This window comes from Hakea prostrata, chromosome 4 (assembly GCF_041222555.1).
Source record: "Hakea prostrata isolate BN-2017 chromosome 4, UWA_Hpros_2, whole genome shotgun sequence".
Classification (NCBI taxonomy): Eukaryota; Viridiplantae; Streptophyta; class Magnoliopsida; order Proteales; family Proteaceae; genus Hakea; species Hakea prostrata.
The window spans coordinates 22,670,984-22,690,079 of record NC_142603.1 but is presented as its reverse complement, the minus strand read 5'-3'; the positions used below and the strand labels follow the sequence as shown (position 1 = coordinate 22,690,079).

General features: G+C 37.1%; 2 protein-coding genes across 2 annotated transcripts; one reads left to right on the top strand and one right to left on the bottom strand.

Annotated features, from left to right (window-relative positions):
- Positions 1-463: 463 nt before the first annotated feature.
- PGR7 (proton gradient regulation 7) lies at positions 464-7,632 on the top strand. The gene is made up of 5 exons (XM_089152726.1): positions 464-1,104; positions 1,243-1,323; positions 2,022-2,126; positions 2,292-2,441; positions 7,104-7,632. The coding sequence occupies exons 1-5, from the start codon at positions 688-690 to the stop codon at positions 7,344-7,346; spliced, it is 996 nt and encodes a 331-aa protein (XP_089008852.1). The 5' UTR covers positions 464-687; the 3' UTR covers positions 7,347-7,632.
- Positions 7,633-8,762: 1,130 nt separating this feature from the next.
- On the bottom strand, positions 8,763-15,680 carry LOC149018525 (uncharacterized). The gene is made up of 5 exons (XM_089152725.1): positions 15,525-15,680; positions 15,081-15,168; positions 10,219-10,329; positions 9,470-9,571; positions 8,763-9,382 (listed from the first exon to the last, which is right to left on the bottom strand). Exons 1-5 carry the CDS (start codon positions 15,623-15,625, stop codon positions 9,338-9,340), a joined length of 447 nt encoding a protein of 148 aa, XP_089008851.1. The 5' UTR covers positions 15,626-15,680; the 3' UTR covers positions 8,763-9,337.
- Positions 15,681-19,096: the final 3,416 nt, after the last annotated feature.

Here is a 19,096-nt window from a genome sequence, read left to right as displayed (position 1 = left end):
CCCAAAGGTATATAAACAAGAACACAACACAACATTTTTGGTCGAAAGATCAGAAAGTATTCCTGTTAACATTAATTTATACTTCCCTTGGGGTTTAAGATGTGGAATCGAGCCGTTGAAGCCAAACTGAAATAATTATTTATATATATAAATATTTTTTTTTTCTTTTGTTGCCAACCCATGTTCCAAGGCTTTGCCCAACTAATCTCGTGTTCGACCCGAGTCGCACACCTGGCTGTGGTGGGTGAGTCTCCCAGCTGGGATTTTTTACATTCACAAGATTTAGATATCAGAACCTTGCTTAAGCGGACCAAGTTGCTTACCACTTGGACCAACTCTTGTTGATTTTTTATATTTTTTAATTAAAAGAAAAAAGAAAAAAGAAAAGAAAAAACTTACACCCAACTTAGGAGGACCAAATTTTCAACTTCCCCTGGGTCATCATATATATAACTTGCAAGTTTCAGTACAATAGCATAGTATAGAACGCTGAATCTTGCGTTGGAGCTCCTTTTAATTGGCTTTTCATCATTACATCTGATCCGATCCGTTCCCGATTCATATGCGTCTTACCTGCAATTTGATTTCCATCTCTTACCTGCAATTTGATTCCACTGTCTTTCTCTGATTCATTCAACACCCAAATAAGAAAAATAAATCCACCTGAATTGTATCTCACCCCACCAAATGCTGTCTCACGCCCAATCTCTCACTCCTTACTTCATCTTTCCCACTTCTCGCTTCCCCAAAACAATCTCTTTATCCGCTGCTCTTCCTGCAACACAACCTATACGTAGAACCCACTTGAATATTACAAAGAAAAACCTAGTTTTCGGTCTCTCAATTCAGTCTGTGAGATGCTCGGTTTCTGTGATATCAGAACCTACCCAGAAGGAATTATTGAAGAAGCCGTCTCCAGCGGAAATTTCCCGAACGATAATGGAGTTATCTTCTGTGGGTAGTCTTTGTACGTTTACGCAACAAGGTTCACCTTTGTGCATTGGTGTTCGCTTCGCTGTAGACCCAGAAGGAATGCCCATCTTGTGTTTGAATGCTGCAGATGCTAAATTTTCTACTGGCACCAGCTCTTGTCTCAATGTACAGGTAATTTTTTCTGAACGTTTTGTTAGAAGATACTTGGGCTTAGTTTTTGTTGAAGTGATTACGTCAGGATTATCATAACCATTTTCAAATGGAGGAAAACACTTTCTAAATTTTTGGCCTCTTTGTGCTTTAAATCAGTTAGAGCAGTGCGGTGCACGGACATCACAATGTTCGCTTCAAGGCAGCCTCACCAAACCCGAAGATAAGATGGCTTTAGAGGTGGAATCCAATCTCTAGTGTTGCTGATTCTGAAGATATATATCGTTTTATCATTATTTGGTTGTTATGAATATAATTGCGGGAACATGTTTTACCAGAAATAAAAAATTGCCTGAACTTGGACTGGATTATTTGCAGTTCGTACATGTTTTGGCTTAAGAAGAAGTTCTGGTCTTGATTCATCCTCTTTTTGTTCTGCTTATCATGCGTTCTTGATTTGGTCCCTATTTCATTCAGTACTTACCCATTTTCCAAAGGTTTTAAAGTGGTCTTGCCATTGTATGATATATTCCTATTCCAAGTTTTATATCTTCTTTTCTTGAACATTTTCTGATTGCTATTCTTTTATATTGACCCCATTGTGTTAATGCAAAAAATTATTGATCAAAACAGTGCATTAGTTTTTCTGAGTCCCCAGTCAGACTGTCTTAACATCCTTTATACTGGAATTCATATGCTCAAAATCTGAGACCTCATCAAAAGAGGATGCTAATCATCAAAATTTTTGGTTCTTGGTCCATGGCCATTTGAACATGTGATCTGTTATTCTCACATGCTGTTTTATATTAGGAAGGGAAGGTTAGACAATTAAGGTGTCTTCCCTACTTGATATGCTGGTGAACATTCCCTTTTTATTTTATTTTATTAGCATCTGCTTCAGAGTTGTCACTTGTCAGAAATCATTTTTATACTTGCAGAAACTCCAATCGATATGGAAAAAGAAGTTTGGAGAAGAAGTGGATGATGATCTTATATATGTGGTGGTTGTTGAACGGGTGCTACAGATGGAAAATTTTATGGAGGTATGCGGGCCTTTTGATTTCCTATTTATTTATAGTATTAATACTATTAATATGTTTTGCAATCATGTCTATATTCAATAACTTTTAGGCCATTGCTGGACCGCTGCTACTTGGTTATATTGCTTTACCATAATGAAACATTGCTGTTCTTGACAAACATTTTAGGTGGGGGAATGGGTGACCTCAGTGGAGTACAAAACGGCCAGCCCTGATCCACTTAGAAACTTTGCAGAAAAGGTTGTAAATGAATTCAACACCAATAATGTGGAAGACGTTCTTCGCTTCTGCAAAATTTACGTAGATTTGGAGTTCCAGGTATGCACCACTGTTCCATTTTCTTTTTAGCATGGCAATCTTTTTGGTTTCCTAGCCTCTCCTTTCTCATGAGCATTAAACTGAAGGGAGTCAATTCCATGTATTACAAGAACACTGCAAGTCTGCCAGTGGCATCATTCTACATGAGGGATAATGCTATTTGGCAGGACTAATCATTCTAAGTTCTCACCATTAGAGATTTGCTTGGATAAGACTGATCTATAAGAGACAGTTGTCACTTGTCATCATACTAATCATTCTTGGTTCAGCTGGGTTGAATAAGGTTTTCGACGAAATTTTGAGGGTTTTGATCGAAACTTGGGATTTTTTTTCCTTTCCGGTCACCCAAAGTTTCGTTTCGACCTTCCAAAAGTGCTAAATTGATCGAAATTTTGCATGTTTCAATTGAATTTTGTATAGTGAGAAGGAGACATAGAGGCTGATGTTTCACAGCTAATTAAAGTGAGATAAGTGAAGTGGAGAGGTGTGTGGGGAGTATTATGTGACCAACTGTTCTTTAAAGCTTAAAGGAATAGTTTATAGGACAGTAATATGACCATCAATGATGTATGGGGCTGAATGTTAGGTAGTTAAGATTTAAGAAGTGTCATATGGAGAAGTTGTATAAGTAGAGATGAGGATGTTAAGATGGATATATGAATAAACTGAGAAGGAGATTGTGGTGCTGATTTGGGAATTGCCCTGATCAATGACAAGTTCTGAGGAGAGAGTTTGTGATGGTGGGTCAACAGAAGCCTAGGGACATCGAGTAAGTTGGAATGATATGATTCAAACTAAGGAGCTAAAAGAGCTCAGGTCAGGCTAAAATTACCACAGGAGAAATTGTGAAGGACATGTACTGCTTGGATCTTTTACCGAGTGTGACCTCTGAGAGAGCCCGTTGTATGGCAAGGGTCCATGTAGCAAACTCTATTTAGATGAGGTTTTCCCAGTTTTCTGGGATGTGCCACCTTTCTCTTACTTTCATCTATCAGTTTACTAATTTTGTTTGTCTCTCTTGTGTCATTTCCCTTTTTCATGTATCATCTCATTCCTTATCCCTTTCCTTGTTCAGTTCTTATTTTGCCTTCTTTTTTGTTTTTGGGATCCATGTAGCAGACCCCATTAAGTTGGGATACAGTTGAGTTTGTGGTTATTCTATATGTATTTAATGTTATTGCAAACCTGTTCCCTAGGTCATTTTTGTGCTAGTTCATTTGCACAAAAAAAGAATTAAATTTGTCAAAACAGTTTTCACCTGTTCTTGTGTCCCTGCAGAATGAAAGAAAGAGCTGTTCTTCAGGAGAGTTAACAAACATTTGTCTAGTTTTTTACTGTACTACCGACATAAAAGTTCAGTTATTGAAGAGAGCTATAATGTATACTGATCATTAGGAATAAAACAGTGGGGCTCATCCACACCATCAAATGGTTGTCAACAGCTCAACCAAAAAGTGAAAGAACAACTCTCCAAGTTCCAGTTTCTCTTACCATTTGCTGACATTAAAAGCTTCTGCAAATGGCGTAAAAAACCTCCCACCTTTGTTTGAGGTTTGTTTGCCTGCATATGCATTTCCTGTTGCTTATCATAAAGAGTTTCATTTTTGCTCACTCTTTGCTGACAGTCTATCCTACCTTACATCCTTCCTATGTGCCACTCGCTACAGTTAGCCACTATCCTCTAACCCAAACCAGTGTTGAAGCAATTCCTTATTCCTATTTTCCCCCAGGCCTACACCATTCCTGTACTTATGGAACACAATTAAAATTCAATAGGTTTTTTCTTATGCCTCTCCTTCCTCGTCACCTGACTTTTTCTCAGGGGTTTCCGGAATCACTCACTAATAGTTCACTTCAAATGACAAGCCATGTGATAAAGGCTGGCTCCTAGGACTGGTCGGGGTTAAATTTCTCTGAGAAGATTGAGAATGGTATACATATCCTGATCCTCTGGCATTCAACTGACCAGGATGTTTGATAAAAGAGATAAGCCATTAAAATTTTTGAGAGAGTCGGTTTTACTAATCCTGAGTGGGGGATGAGTAGTCTGGAACTCCTGCCACTGGTGCAATTGAGTCAATTGGTATTGTTAATTATCTCAGTTTGCACTTCGCAGATTTCACAGACTATTTCCTTTCCTAATTAGCCATAGCAAGAGTGCATAGGAGCTGGTATGCTACAGAGCTCTAGAACTTCTAGTCTTGAGCTATTGACTTGGTCTGAAAGTTGATTTCATCACCATATAGGGATGTAGACGTCAATCTTGATGGTTGCTTATTGGGAAATAGGCCCTTATCCAGAGTGACTATTACCCCAAAGAGGGATGATATGATTAACTAGTCAATCTTCTTCACCATCAAAAGTGCAGACATGATGATGCAGAAAACAAAATTAGGTACCTACTACAATCTAGAACTGACTAGCACTGAATTGAGGTGTAGTTAACCATTTCTTTACATTCCTCATCATAGGCCCATTGTCTTGGAATAGGATTTTCAAGTTTCTCTAGTTCTTTGAATTTGGCCACCAACATAAAATCTCAAAATATCTTATGAAGTCTCACCCAAATGACTAAATGATTCTAAACAATTCGACCTAAAGTTGTACAACAATCTTCTCATTTCTATTTCCTTGATCGATCGGAGAACATCAAAGTCTCTACAAGTGGTTTAAACAACCTCCCACCATTGTTTGTATATGATTAATCTGAATGACTAAATTTGTGTTCATCCCATGGTTCTAGGATATAGTGTTGGAATGGTTATCGATAACATGGAAATCTGATATCATATCTGCAGTATCGGACAAATTTGTCCTTATTTTCCCTGGAAAAGTGAATTTTTTTTTACCTATTTGCCCATTTCGGTACAGTGCAACTGATATGTTATCCGTAAGGTGCAAAACCAACCAATGCATAACAGGTGGTAAGATACTGATACTTAAAACCATGTTCATCCCCCTCTCCTCATCCTCCCCCCCCCTCCCGGCCCGGCGCTACCTTCTTCCATAAGCCACTGTTGAGCTTGGTTCCGCCACTGGGATCAGGATCTCGACTGCTCTTAGCAGATTTGAGTTGACGCTGTTATACATCCCTTGATCCTCTGTCAGGCAAGTGATCTGTGATAGAAGATCTCAAATGCATGTATTGGATGTTCTGACAATGACTGATACTCTGTTCACTAGGATCTTCTATTATTAGAGATTATGGCCAGACATAACTTACAAATCCTGATCACGAGTGGTATTGGAAAATCTGGAACTCTTAGAAATGGTGCTATGTAGCCAACAGGCATTATTTATGTTTCCTGTGTACAAGTTTGACTGAGTTCCTTTCCATAGTTGTCAAGGCGACAAGGTGAGGCGAGGCAATAGAGGGTAATGAAAACCAATGCGACACCAAGCAAGGCGACAGTAGGATGCCTTGACACAAAGAAAGGACATGATGACTAGGCGTTGCCTAGGCAAGACTTAGGCATCACTTTGACAACTATATTCCTTTCCCAATTAGCCGACAAGAGTGAAAAGGAATGGTGCTATATAGCCTATTAGTTATTATGGCCGGACATAATGTAGAAATCCTGACCACGAGTGGTATTGGAAAATCTGGAACTCTTAGAAATGGTGCTTTGTAGCCTCGGGTATTGTTTATGTTTCCTCTTTTACAAGCTTTGACTGAGTTCCTTTCCCAATTAGCCTACAAGAGTGAAAAGGAATGGTGCTATGTGGCCTATTAGTGATTATGGCCGGACATAACATACAAATCCTGACCACAAGTGGTATTGGGAAATCCGATACTCTTAGAAATGGTGCTATGTAGCCTACAGGTATTGTTTATGTTTCCTCTGTGTACAAGTTTGACTGAGTTCCTTTCCCAATTAGCCTACAATATGAGAGTGAAAAGGAGCTGTTGTGTTCCTCAGGCCCCTGAACTTGCCTTTGATTATTGGCTTTTTCTGGGAGTTGATTTCATCATCATGGATAAGATTCTTGATTGTTAACTGTAGGGAAATAGTCTTTTATCCCGTTGCTTTTGTTTAACGAATTCTTTCCAACTGACCATAATCTTTCAATACCGGGTGTCCGTTTTCCCCACGAGGGATAGGATTATTGGCTGGCCAACAATTTGCATCATTAGAATGCAAAATGATTTTGATACTGAAAGCAATTAAATGCCTACTAAGACCTAAATTTACTTGAATTGAATTGGCAGACAAACAACAGAGGGCCTCTCATTACAGTATCAAGTGGTTCTAAACAATTTGACGTGAAAGTAAAAGAGCAATGCCCAGTTTCCACATTCTCAGTACAATTTGAGGATGCCAAAATCTCCTACTAGTAGTTTAAACAAGCTCTTACCCTTATTTTTGTGCCTCTGATTGGTCAGAAAAACTGCATTTGCATTTCCCTAGTCCAAATGGTGCTGACTCTTGTGTCACCCTCCCCTTCTCCATGTAATTCTCAGTTGTTTCCAAAACCTTCTACCATGTGGTGGCCATAAATCTGGAGAGCACTATGACATTCTATGCAGTAATTACGTTTCTGTAGTAAGTCTACATTGTTTCATTGGAAGGTGGTTCCCTTGTGAAAAGAGACATGGAAGTTTACTAAATTCTTACACTTTTGTCCTCTATAACTATTGTGAAACGTATTCTGGTATGGCAGGTGAAAGAGGCACAGTTGATCTGGGTTGACCGGTTAGGTTTCGATGTACGTTTGCTGTCACCTGAGGGAGACACTTTTGAGGTTCGGATTCCTTTCCCAAGTGAAGTCACAAATGAGAAGAGCACAAAATCTTCATTCAATTGTATGTCCCAGTTTGCATGGGAAGTAGACAAGAACTATGCCGCTCCAACGTTTGAGAAGGTGAAGCATTTGAAACAGATAAGTTGCAGCAGACATGATTAATCATGGTGATTTTCTTGGCGGCTTTTTGATACCATGTAGAGTTTGTTTTTGTTATTACTAATGCTTGTATTAAAAAATCAGAAGTTTAATCAAACATCAATAGCTTCACAATGCTACAGAGGCTCCAATTTGTTGTGCTTCCTAACGTTCACATGATCACACAAGGAAAGTTTGTTTTGTCAATTCAATTGTCTTTCGATGTGCTTTCTTAGGTTCTCATGGTCACATTATGGTAGCTCTATTGATCATTTCAATCATCTTTATTTTTGCACCTTGACTAAATCTTCAGGTGGGTTTACGTTTTACATTCAATTTAACTATAAAATGGGGCTTCACCCAAGGTTCGAGGGATTCAAACCCTTGATCGTATGCTATGAGGTGTTGGTCTTTTACGAAGTGAAAAACCCCTCAATGTTGAGACCCAGGGAAAAGTTTTGAGTGCAATAGAAGTGCAAGGAGTTTGGGATTATTCAAACTGTTGTGAGTTTGATTCAAACAAAAATAACTACAGGGCATCCCTTCATTCAAAGGGAGATGCTTCATTCATTTTGTGCTGGCGACATAAGCAACGATTGTAATTATTTTTCTTGTAATTCCCTGTATTCATTCACTCTTAATATTCTGACACAAGTGGTTACACAAATAGCAATGGCTCTTATTAAAAGTCAATTTGAAACACAAATTTTCTTTTCTGGGTTTATACTAATACAGATTGGTCATCTGGGGTTTTGCATTCCGATTTGGATTATAATGAGATACTTGTTGGTTTTGCTACCTCAAGACTGATACAGATATTGCCCATGGACAGTAAAATGTGATTGCACTGTAGGTAACCTTTTAACAACTTCACCAAAAATACAAAACAAAGCACAAAGGTTCAATCCTTGCATCAGCATCATCGAATCGACAAAGTGCCCAGTAAAAGACAACAATACAGGGGGGAAGTTTGTTATTGTCTTTCTTTAGCTCACTCCCTACAAAAGCCATTATTTCCATCAGAATATATGGTTCAAAGCTTCAAAGGCACTCACAAGCATGAATTCACATGTGATAACATGCAAGGATCCAAATCTTGGTTTCGAGGCTGGTTTCAGCAAGCCAATTAACCGAGATATGGTGGTTTCGATCGAATGGAACTTTTTGTTTCCCCCCTATTTTGGATAAATTTCCAGAATTTCACTATAAGTTTTGATGCGTTTCCACAAATGAGTTATTAACTTAAGGTGAAACAGAGGTTAAAATTACAAAATCCAGCCAAAAAATGGTTAGGGTGTCGAAATTCAAGGGTGAAACCTAACGGAAGCTGTCGAAACATAGTTTCTCGACCGTTTAGACTGAGATTTGTACTATGGTTAACATTGGCTTCTGTAGAACTTCATAGTATGCAGTGCACAGAAAGGTAATGGCTGTAGGTTCCTGTATCCCAGCCAATACATACCATCATTTAATTTTATAGTCTGATCATTCCATATTTACATATATGGTTTTGAAGGTGCTCATTCCCAGTAATTTTATCTTTCTTATCATCAAGATCTACAATAGCAGTTTGATGACAACTTTGATGTCTACAATGTTTTTGCACTCACTCTTTAACACACAGATAATATAAGAAAATGGTTACAAGAGTGAAGATTGATTAAAATGCTTCAGGAGAGCTTCCCTGGGTACTTGAATCACTATATGGCCGTCCAATACCAAAAACTTCTATACGCATGATTCAATTAAGGGAAGAGAAAGAACAATATGTATCCAAATATCATCATAAAGTAATGTCCAACACAACCCAATTACAGAGAATCATTTTTTCAAATCACTGATGGAGTTCAAGTCAAATGTGCCCATAAAATTTAGTTTTTCAGCTGTCATAAGTTAATGGGAGGTGGGAAATGGAAGGAAAGATAATTTACATTTGAAGTTTGAAGGAAAGATTCTGCAATCTGGTTAAGTTCTTCAACCAGGCCATGATCTTGAGCTACAGAGAGTATACGAAACTACTGAAAAATGAGACCAACAAGTGCTTTCCAATATCCAACCAACTGCATACACAAAGGAACTTGCATGTTATGAACTCCTACTAGTTAACTTTCATTTCTATAGCCTATTCATGGTATTGAGTAATGCACCTGAGCCAGAAAACCATTTCCAGTTTGCCCTTCAATTACCAACCCTGCCGTGAGACCAATCATAGCCCAAGCTCCATTAACTGCTTCAATTTGACGACGTTTCTGTATACATTATGAAGGATAAGCATTCCAGCCCAGATTTCAAATTACAAAAAGATGAAATTCAAAGGCTTCAAGGAAACACAAAAAGTCAAATGAAGCCAATCTAATATGCGAAATGGTATAAATAGTGCCCATCAAACTGGAAATGCTTAATGCATATCTGAGTTAGAATGTCTATCCGAATTACCTCTATTTTTCTTATTTCTAGACTGCGTGTGTGCGAGAACATTGGTTTTCCAGGTTATAAAAACTAGGAAATGTGAGTACTGTGCTTTTCACGTTTCACCATCTGAAAATATTAGTAGACCATGCACAAAAACATGTGAAGTGAAACTATACTTCCTTCTAAGAAAAAATTTAGTCAATCACCTTGGATGACCTCACAGTCTTATTCTTATTCTCCATACAAACATAAAGAGTTATTCAAAAAAGAAACTAACGACATTCTAGTCAGTAGAGAGTGATTAAATGTGCTGAACTCTCAACCTGGATATGAAGACCAGTTTCATAAAGGAAAACCACAGAAAAGGAAAATTTTCATGAGATATCCAGCAACCGGTAAGTCAAAATTCAAGGATTGAAGTAATGATTTTGTACTATGGTCCAAAGTTTCAACAACTATTAGCTTCTAGACAAAGTTCACTTACCTGCATTTTCTCTTTGGCTCGGAGTACTTCCAATTCTTTAGCTGCTAAGCGCTTGGCCTCCAAAGGATCAACCATTATCACCTCACTTGGGTTTCGTTTTCCCGAAGAAGCCTAGAGTGTTAATAAAATATAAAAAATATGCTGTAAACATACAACCAAAGAACATGCTGCACTGGTGTGACTGAAAATAAGCAACACGAATGCGGGACAAACCAATGCCAAGTTAAATTCTTTATAAAAATTGGTCGTATACACTGATGCAAGAGTTCAGATTTACTTGTGAACAAGAAATATATTTGAGATCAGAGTTGTAATAATTTTTTTTTTTTAGAAAATTGAATGAAATACTTAGATTAATAACTTGGTCCATATCTTTGAAGAATTTAGCCTCAGCTGTTGTGAGCAAGAAAGCTATAATAGGGGGAAAAAATAATAATAAAGTACTGAATGAATAGAAACAATATCTAATTGCCAGAGGACCTGCCTCTGCATTCTATTTTATTCTAAACAATATAGCTTATATACATAATCCCCACTTGCCCAACAAAAAATAATTCAACAAACACCAAGAACAGCAGATAAATAGAGGTGAACCAAAAGAGCAGCATATATATAAAAGAAAAACTTCAATATCTATCCAAACCAATGGTCAGAACAACGATACCACAGAAAGAGGTCGTAACTGCAGAAGGTGATCTCATAAAGAGAACCTCCCATCCCCAAGATCGATCTCAAAGAAAGAGATTGAAACTTAATAATAAGAAAAGGACGACAAATATAACATCCAAATTCCCCCACCAAAAAAAAAGAAAAGAAAATAAAGAGGAATATGAATAATATATCAATCTCACAAAGAGATATCAGGACTCCAAATTTGAAGCCACAAAGAGACCTCCAATGTATAAAAGAAAAACTTCAGAATAGATGTACCTCAAACAAAAGGGACAAAAAGCTGTAACAAAATATCCTACAAATAGACAAAATCACAAAGATACATTCTTCCTTTATTCAACTGATGAACTACTCTTCGAAAACACCAACATGCTGAAGAGGGTGCTGCTGCTCCCCTAAAACTGAGAGACACGAAAGGCTTCAATGTGACTAGCAAACTTCACCAATAGAAGAATCAAAGGCAACAGATCTAGAAAAGCATGGAGGATAATTTGTAGCAGTCCCTAACAGTTTTGCTCCAACAACATGGTCATAGAGACTGAAACTAGAAAAATGAAGGAAGGTATTAAAGCCAGTTGATGCTGACAAGCTGTGTTATATGTGAAGTCTCCCTAATCCTTCACCATATAGAAACCATCAAGGTTACAAAGAGTAGACAGCAAGTAGTTACAGAAAAGACCAAAAAGTACCAACTATAGACCCTCTTGGGAGCCTTGTTCTTCGTTTTATACCCTGTGTTCGAACATAAAGAAACTATTCCTCTCTCTGAAAAAAAAAAACAGTTACATCTTTCAGTCTTTTGATTGAACTTTCAGCTAGGAGCATGCGTATCAAATATTATCCTCAGTATAAAGCCCAAGTTAAAAAAAAAAAAAAAATTAACATTTTTGGAGACTTCAAGAAATTAAAAATGAAAATGATAAGAACTCCTCTATGTTTCTGTGCCTGGTAATATATGTATGTGTTGATTCATTAGCAATTTATCCCATATTAAATGCCATGGGGAATTTACGATCTCCTTATTTTAAAGAATAGGATTAATTAGTGTGCCTCCCCTGTACTTTGCTTACACCAATAATAAACCTGAGGCTTCCAATAATCAGTTTGTATACCAACACGATGTTTAAAATAAGCATAAAATTAGAAGTCCATTAGGATAAGTTGCTTGTGAGAAAAGGACCATGTAGACCCTTGTAATCATGAGAAAGCAAAAGGAAAGGACAACGTTGGAACTTGAAACTCATTGACAAAATGAATTTAGTCCCTGTTGGAATCAGAACTACGGAGGTAGTCTCTGCTGCAGATTCAGACTCTTCCATCATTATATTACACAGGTTTTGATAATCAAGAACAGAAGGAGGAAGGTTGAAACTTGCACATCATTGATGGAAGATTTTGGTTTATGCTGGAAACAATGCTGCAGAGGAAGTTTCTGCTGCATATTCAGACTCTTCCATCTAGGGCATAACACAGCACAGCCTTTGATAATCAAGAAAAGAAGCAGCCTGGTCTGGCAAATCAATAACTTTTTTGGCATAAAATGATGAGACATAAAGATAAATCATTGTTGACAAATTCATATGATTTGCGTTCAGTGTCTAGACCAGCCATGTACTCTGAAGCAGTGCCTTTGCCAAGGTATAACCAGAGCTCTTAAATGCCTGCCATTAAAGCAATATCTGAGTTGAATACTCAGGGCTTGACTTTTATATGTGTACCCAAGGTTCTAGATTTCATCTCTTCTTGAAGATTTCGTCTCGTTTCAAAGTTTCACCACCTTAAGAAGGCTGAAATCTTGAGATTTTGGCGAAATCTCACCAAAATTTTGTACAAATTCTACCAGGTTTTAGTGGTATGTTCAATGGGTTTTATGCATTTTATGGGTTTGGTCCTTTTTGGACAACCTATTTTGGGCATATAAACACATATCCATGGTAAGTTTGGTTAAAAAAACAACACACAATGGTCTGTTGGATTTGAAATATTGTTTGTGTCTATGTGGTCAAATCTGAATGTATTTTCACACATCTGAACATTCTTAAAGTATAAACTCACATTCATCAAAGCCCTATTTTAGGCTATAATAACACATTTAAATATTGCAAAAATAGTTACCTGAATAGGTGTTTGTATTCACCCATGATTGGCAGTATATTGTTGAATCCTCACGTATAATTCTCGAGATTTCAACAAAATTTGACACTTCGACCAAAATTTCTCAAATTTTGATATTTTGGATTAAGATACGAAATTTTGTCAAAATTCCAGTCAACCAGTCAATTGCATTCCGTAGGTTTTCTTGTCTTGATGACCTAAAAACATCCAAAATCTCACAAATTTCAACTAAATTTTTGAAATTTGTGAGATTTGAAACCATGAGTGTACTTCAAGGCATTCAGTCTTCTTCAATAAGCAATGTAAAGCTCATGAGGGAAGCAGAGAAGAAGCAACCAGTACAAGAAGGAATCCTTTTAATGATCTAGAGTTACGATTCCAGAACCTCTGTACATCAATCATTCATTGACCTCTGTCCAGGGCTTAGAGAGTTAAGAATGATGTTGGGCCAGTTAGGAAAAAGGGAAAGGTTGGAAGGATCAGAGATGCAGGGGAAAGAGAAGAATGCATAAGAGAAAGGGAGGGTAGAGGAGGTGAAAAAGGGTGCTCACACACACACAGGCTCTTCACAAGCACAAACTCAAACATATTTTCAGTCTATCTTTAATGGTGATGGATTACATCATATATAAGGAAAGTCAAAAAACATCTATCATAAGACTAACTCACTAACTAGGACACTAATTCAAATAGGGAAACTATAACAATTAGGAATCAAATATTCCATGCAGCTAACAACACTAATATAAATAAAGACACCTTTCCCCTAAAGTAACACAATTCCTAAATTATTCATCCAAAAAAAAAAAAAAAAACACAATTCCTAAATCTCTACTCAACCCATGAATCAAATGGGACCTTGTTCACCTTGGTCTGGAAACCCAGTTGGTTTAGGTCAATGCAAGGCAGTATATCTGCATCATGGAGTGGCCAACAAGGATGAACAATATAAAGAACACATGTTTTGGTTAAAAAGAGAGGGAACATGGAAAGTTTTAATGAAGTATTGCAATAGTTATTAGCAGAACTAATTATTGTCTCACAGTGAATCAAAAATGAAAATTTGATATTATGACAGAAAGATGGTGAAAGAAAATATCAAGGAACCCTAATGTAGGGCAAAGAAATGTCTGGTTGCCGGATGAGGAATAGGGCTTGTTCAAACCTTCTTAGCACAGAGTCAGGGCTGATGGGTGAGTTTCTAGAACATGATGGTCGTTGGTTTGTTAAGGGTGTTATGAAAGGGTATAAGAATCATTTCATTTCCATATCACCCCTTAATGTTGAGTTCCTAACAGACTAAAAGTTTTTGGGCTTCATTTTTTTTTAATCAAATATAGGGTGTAGTTGAAAACCTTGGATTCATTATTGTTTTAGGCAAACTACAAGTGGTGGATACTTAATTTCCCCTTAAGGATGTCTTCATTGGTGTGCATACATGTCCAAGTCAAAGGACCAACTTGCATTCTAAATTAGGTACCTCTATTCAAAGATTCAATAGGAGGGCTATGAATTTTAATTTTTTTTTGGGGGGGGGGGGGGGGGGTTTTAATCCAACAGGAGCGGATATCCACTTGGTTCATGAATCAAGCATGGAGGTAAGAATCCCCTTAGGGATTGTGAGTTTCAACTTCCAAATTCTCAAAAGTAGAGAGAAAGGTCCAAGCGCTTACTATTTAAACACCATTTTCAAACCACATTTCTGAGAACAATCACAAGGGCAAAAACTTCTTCTGTAAACTGATTTCACTAGGCTCCATATGGTTTGAAGGAAAAGAAATGGAACCAGACTTTTTCTTAATCATTATAGCAATGGTTGTATAAGTTACACACGCAACACACTAAAGATATAACTCACCTGAATTCTCGATGCAGCTAAAAATATCAGAAGGATATAGGATCTCAGAGTGCAAAAACTAACCAATCCTACACCCTAAATATTGAACCATGCTATTGCAGGTGAATTTGACCCCAAAAAAAATTAAACCATAAACCACATACCTACAAAACGATTGATCATATTCAAAGCAAAAATATCGGCATTATACATGAAGAAGCCTTGAATTGGTGCATACTTTAGGATTGGCGAAGACCCGGAATGGTTGTACTCTGGTTCTACGTTTAACAAGTAGCAAATTTTCATTTTCTTGCCAGCCTCGGTTCCTGAAGAATTGAAGCAGTTGAAATTTTTAATATAGCTAAAACAAACTCAATAGAACCTAAGCCCCGTAACAGAAACACTTAGGCATAAAGAAGTCAAATAAACAAAATAATCATTTTCGCACATAACATCCGTATATCGTTCAAAATTTTCATGCTGGTTGTCGCATAGTTGCCTTCTTCCTGGCATTTAAGGCCACACTTGATCAATAATCATGATTCAGAAGTGGTTTTAGCCCTAATTCTTGCAAAAAATATATTTTTTGCTCGCCAACCGGACGAGAGAAAGAGGAGAAAATAAGAAAAACCAGAAAGAATTAAACGAAATCAAGTACATGAGTTTGCAAGATTGGGCTTACTTGAAAGTTGTCGGAGGCAAAGAACTGGAGGAACAGCAATGGCGAGCAGGGCAGAAGGGGAGAGCACCATTGATGGTGGAAATCAAGGATACCATCATCATTTCTCTTTCCCTTGTACGTAACTCGCAACAAGGTTCACCTGTTATGCGGTTGAACCTGCTCTCGTTTTTTTTCCGACAACAGTCACGCACCGTTTGTTTGCACGATAAAAAATAGTAGAAAAATTGTACTTTTGGGCCTCACATGTTGATTGGGAGGGGTAGAAGATAGGGATGTAATAGGATTGGGCTGGGCTGACTTTTGCAATCCCAAGCTCAGCCCTATATATTTTAAATTAAACTTATTCTTGCTCCAAACCCCGATTCCCCCTTCCTCCCATGGTCAATGATTATTGTCCTTGACCCTAAACCCTACAGGGCCAAGCAAAACCCATTCTTGCCCTAATTGGTCTTGATTGGCCTTGATTGGCCCTGACCCTAGCCCTGATTGGTCATGTCCTTGGCCATGATTGGCCTTGTCCCTAGCCCTGATTGGCCCTATCCTTGTTCATGTTCCTAATTCATTGAGTTCAAGCATTAATATCAGGATTAGGGCTAGGACTAGGGCTAAAATCAAAGCCAAAATTAGGGCCACGGTCAGGGCAAAAAATCAGGGTCGAAATAGGCCTGGTGGACTAAAGAATAATCCCAGGACCCCCCTTGGCCCTATCTCGCCCTCAGAGCCAAAATCTTGAGCCCAAGCTTTATTCGGGCTCAGGGCCAAACTTGCACCCCTAGTAGAAAATGATAGTAAAGTGATACTTGTTTGGTTGGCATGGGAAAAAAAAATACTTTACCATAATTGTCAAAAAAATCATGATATTGAATTACGTAAATGCCATTTAACTTTGTTAAAATTTGTTTGCAAGGGAATTTCTTAAATTCTATTTTTTCCAATGTAATGAACTAACAAATATTATATAATAAATGTAATTTAAATAAATTATTATAAATGCATAGATCAGCTCCGTTTCCATGTTTGAGTTAAAGAGATGAAAAAAAAACAAAAAATTCATCTCAAGTTCATACTCAACAAGCACAACCTCTAAAATCAATATTATGATAAGGCATTTTCTATGGTAATCTAGATATAAAATAATGCATCGAACTCGGAAAAGTCTTTAGAATTACTCTAGCAAGTAGTCCACTAATGGATTCTTTTTTTTTTTTTTTTTTGGTACATAGGCCTGAGACCACCCAGGCCATTCTGTCCCTACGCTCCACCACCACTACCACCCCTACCTGAGTCAAAGTAAAATGGATTCTTTAATGTGCCATTATTGCAAGAGATCTCATAATTATTTATTAAAAAAGAAAAAAAAATTAAAGCAATGAGACATAGCACAAGGGCCTCAACGGTTCTTTGTTATGGACATTCTGGCTAAGAATTTTTTTTAAAACTACAGCCAATGTTGAATTTTGGGTTGAAAATGACTCATCTCACCATCAAGTTTTTTCACCTTTACCATTACTCTGTTCCATTCATCTATGACCCTTTTAAGGGAGTCCACATTCCACAAATGTTGAATTAGTTTCCTATAAATAAATCTTATGCCAAAATACCCTTATGTTTAAGGTTTTCTTGTAATATAAATCTTATACCGAAAAATAAAGTCTCCATAAATTTGAAATTCTTCTATCCACCGTTGTTCTCAGGTTGCCATAACCTTTGGAGAAAGGATGCTCTACGTGAAGCATCTTATGTCATGAACACATTTGCTTTCATTGGATTTCACTAAAATATTCAAATGACCTTTCAACAATATCATCAGGAACATTAGTGATCACTAGTATGGCCGAAAGCAGAGGTGTCAAATCCTTCTCTTGAAATGCATTTGCCATCACATTTAAACTTTGAGCAATATTGGTCATCTGTTGAGTGTACACACCGTCTTTCCCTTTGTTTTGATGAAGGAGTAGGCCGATCTTAATGACTAATTCCCTCTGCAAAAGGTTGTGTAACTGGAATTTGGGATAAAGAGAAATTTTGTTGTGACTCATTCACTTCTGACCCCATTGGAATATCACCAAAGTTGATTTGATCCCCATCAATTGCTTCTACTTGGTTTTGGTGGTAAGTTTGACTACTCCTTCGAGTTTGAGCCCATTTTCCAGTTGCGGTGTCCTCACCAAAAATATTTTCCCAAATATCAACAAACTCAAATTTTTTGTCGAGAAAATGTTTGGCTTCAGGATGCTCTTGCAAAATAAGAAACATATTTTAATTCAACATGCAATATAAGTTAATGATTATGTCTAATATAAATTATATAAAGAAGTAACTTATCAAAACATAAGAGTTCCAAACATTCTCTTTATGGTATGTGAATTGCTTGATTTCAGAATTCCAACCAAATCCACTAGTGTTGATAGTGGCAATTATTATTTTGAAGATTTTCTTCATGCTTTAACTCTATTCCGTGCATGTGCTTTATTGAGATTCAATCCATGAACAACATTAATAACTTGGGTTGCTTATACATATGTTGTCTCTCTAAAGCAATTTTGGGATTTTTTGTCATCTGCAACTTGACTATCTAATCCATGTATGATGTCCAAATTTAATTTCTTCCTCTTTTGTTGGCATCATTTGAGGTTGGTGAGTTGTGGATTGGTTCCATCTATAAAAATATATGACTAAAATTTAATAACAATTATATTATGTTCTAATAAAATAGATCAAATCAGACCTTTAGGAAAAGTTAATAAAAATTTTAGAACGTGGAGAATGACATATGGGGGGTTGTAAGTTGAATTTAGAAGGATTTTGATGATGAATTAGGACTTTAGGTGAGTGGGCAACTCTTACTAAGCCATGGCTTCCAAAAACAAGAAGATAGAAGGTTAGGAACAGAAAAGAGGTTAGGCTAACGCAATTAACTCACTATTGTGCTGAATTAATTGGCAACAACTTCTTGATGGCTGAAACTGTTGAAGATTTGAATTTGAACCTTGAATCTTGAAGGTGTTCTTGATCCTAATTGAAGGGGATATTTTAATTTGAACCCCCAAGCTTCATGTTGATAAAGAGTAAACTGAATCAAGCACCAAACTAAAGAAGTTTAGATCATACACATAACTTAACTGCCACAACAGAGGAAGAAGGCAACAACAGCTTGAGAACCAATTTCATAAATCAGACTCAAGTTCAATAATGCAGCACCTTACAACCTTAAACAAAAGGCGCTTACTCTAAAAGGAAAAGGCCTAACACGATCGTTAACCTAATAGCAACTCAATCTGAACCACATAGAACCGATGCAATTGAACTGAATCGAGACAACTTAAAAAGAAACCAATTAAAGAAGCTATTTTCATACTAAATCTAATTGCCTATTTAAGCACATACAAATGGGTGGGAATCAAAGGCCCAACATATACATAACCAAAAACTAGACTTATTCTTGAAAGAAAGAAGCCCAATTTGGAGATGAATTTGCATCACATAAAGAACCTTACAATTGCTAAGGAGAGCTGTTCTAGTGGTTGAAACCAACACCTCTTAGTGAAGAGGTCGTGGGTTCGACTCTGCTG

Bases quoted from the DNA above. Each gene is read 5' to 3' on its own strand.
- PGR7 (XM_089152726.1), top strand. From the start codon at position 688: ATGCTGTCTCACGCCCAATCTCTCACTCCTTACTTCATCTTTCCCACT. The intron at 1,324-2,021 runs GTGGAATCCAAT...TTATACTTGCAG, and splicing joins AAGATAAGATGGCTTTAGAG to AAACTCCAATCGATATGGAA. The intron at 2,127-2,291 runs GTATGCGGGCCT...CAAACATTTTAG, and splicing joins AGATGGAAAATTTTATGGAG to GTGGGGGAATGGGTGACCTC.
- LOC149018525 (XM_089152725.1), bottom strand. From the start codon at position 15,625: ATGATGATGGTATCCTTGATTTCCACCATCAATGGTGCTCTCCCCTTC. The intron at 15,169-15,524 runs GTAAGCCCAATC...TCAATTCTTCAG, and splicing joins TTGCCTCCGACAACTTTCAA to GAACCGAGGCTGGCAAGAAA. The intron at 9,572-10,218 runs GTAAGTGAACTT...TAATGTATACAG, and splicing joins GAGCCAAAGAGAAAATGCAG to AAACGTCGTCAAATTGAAGC.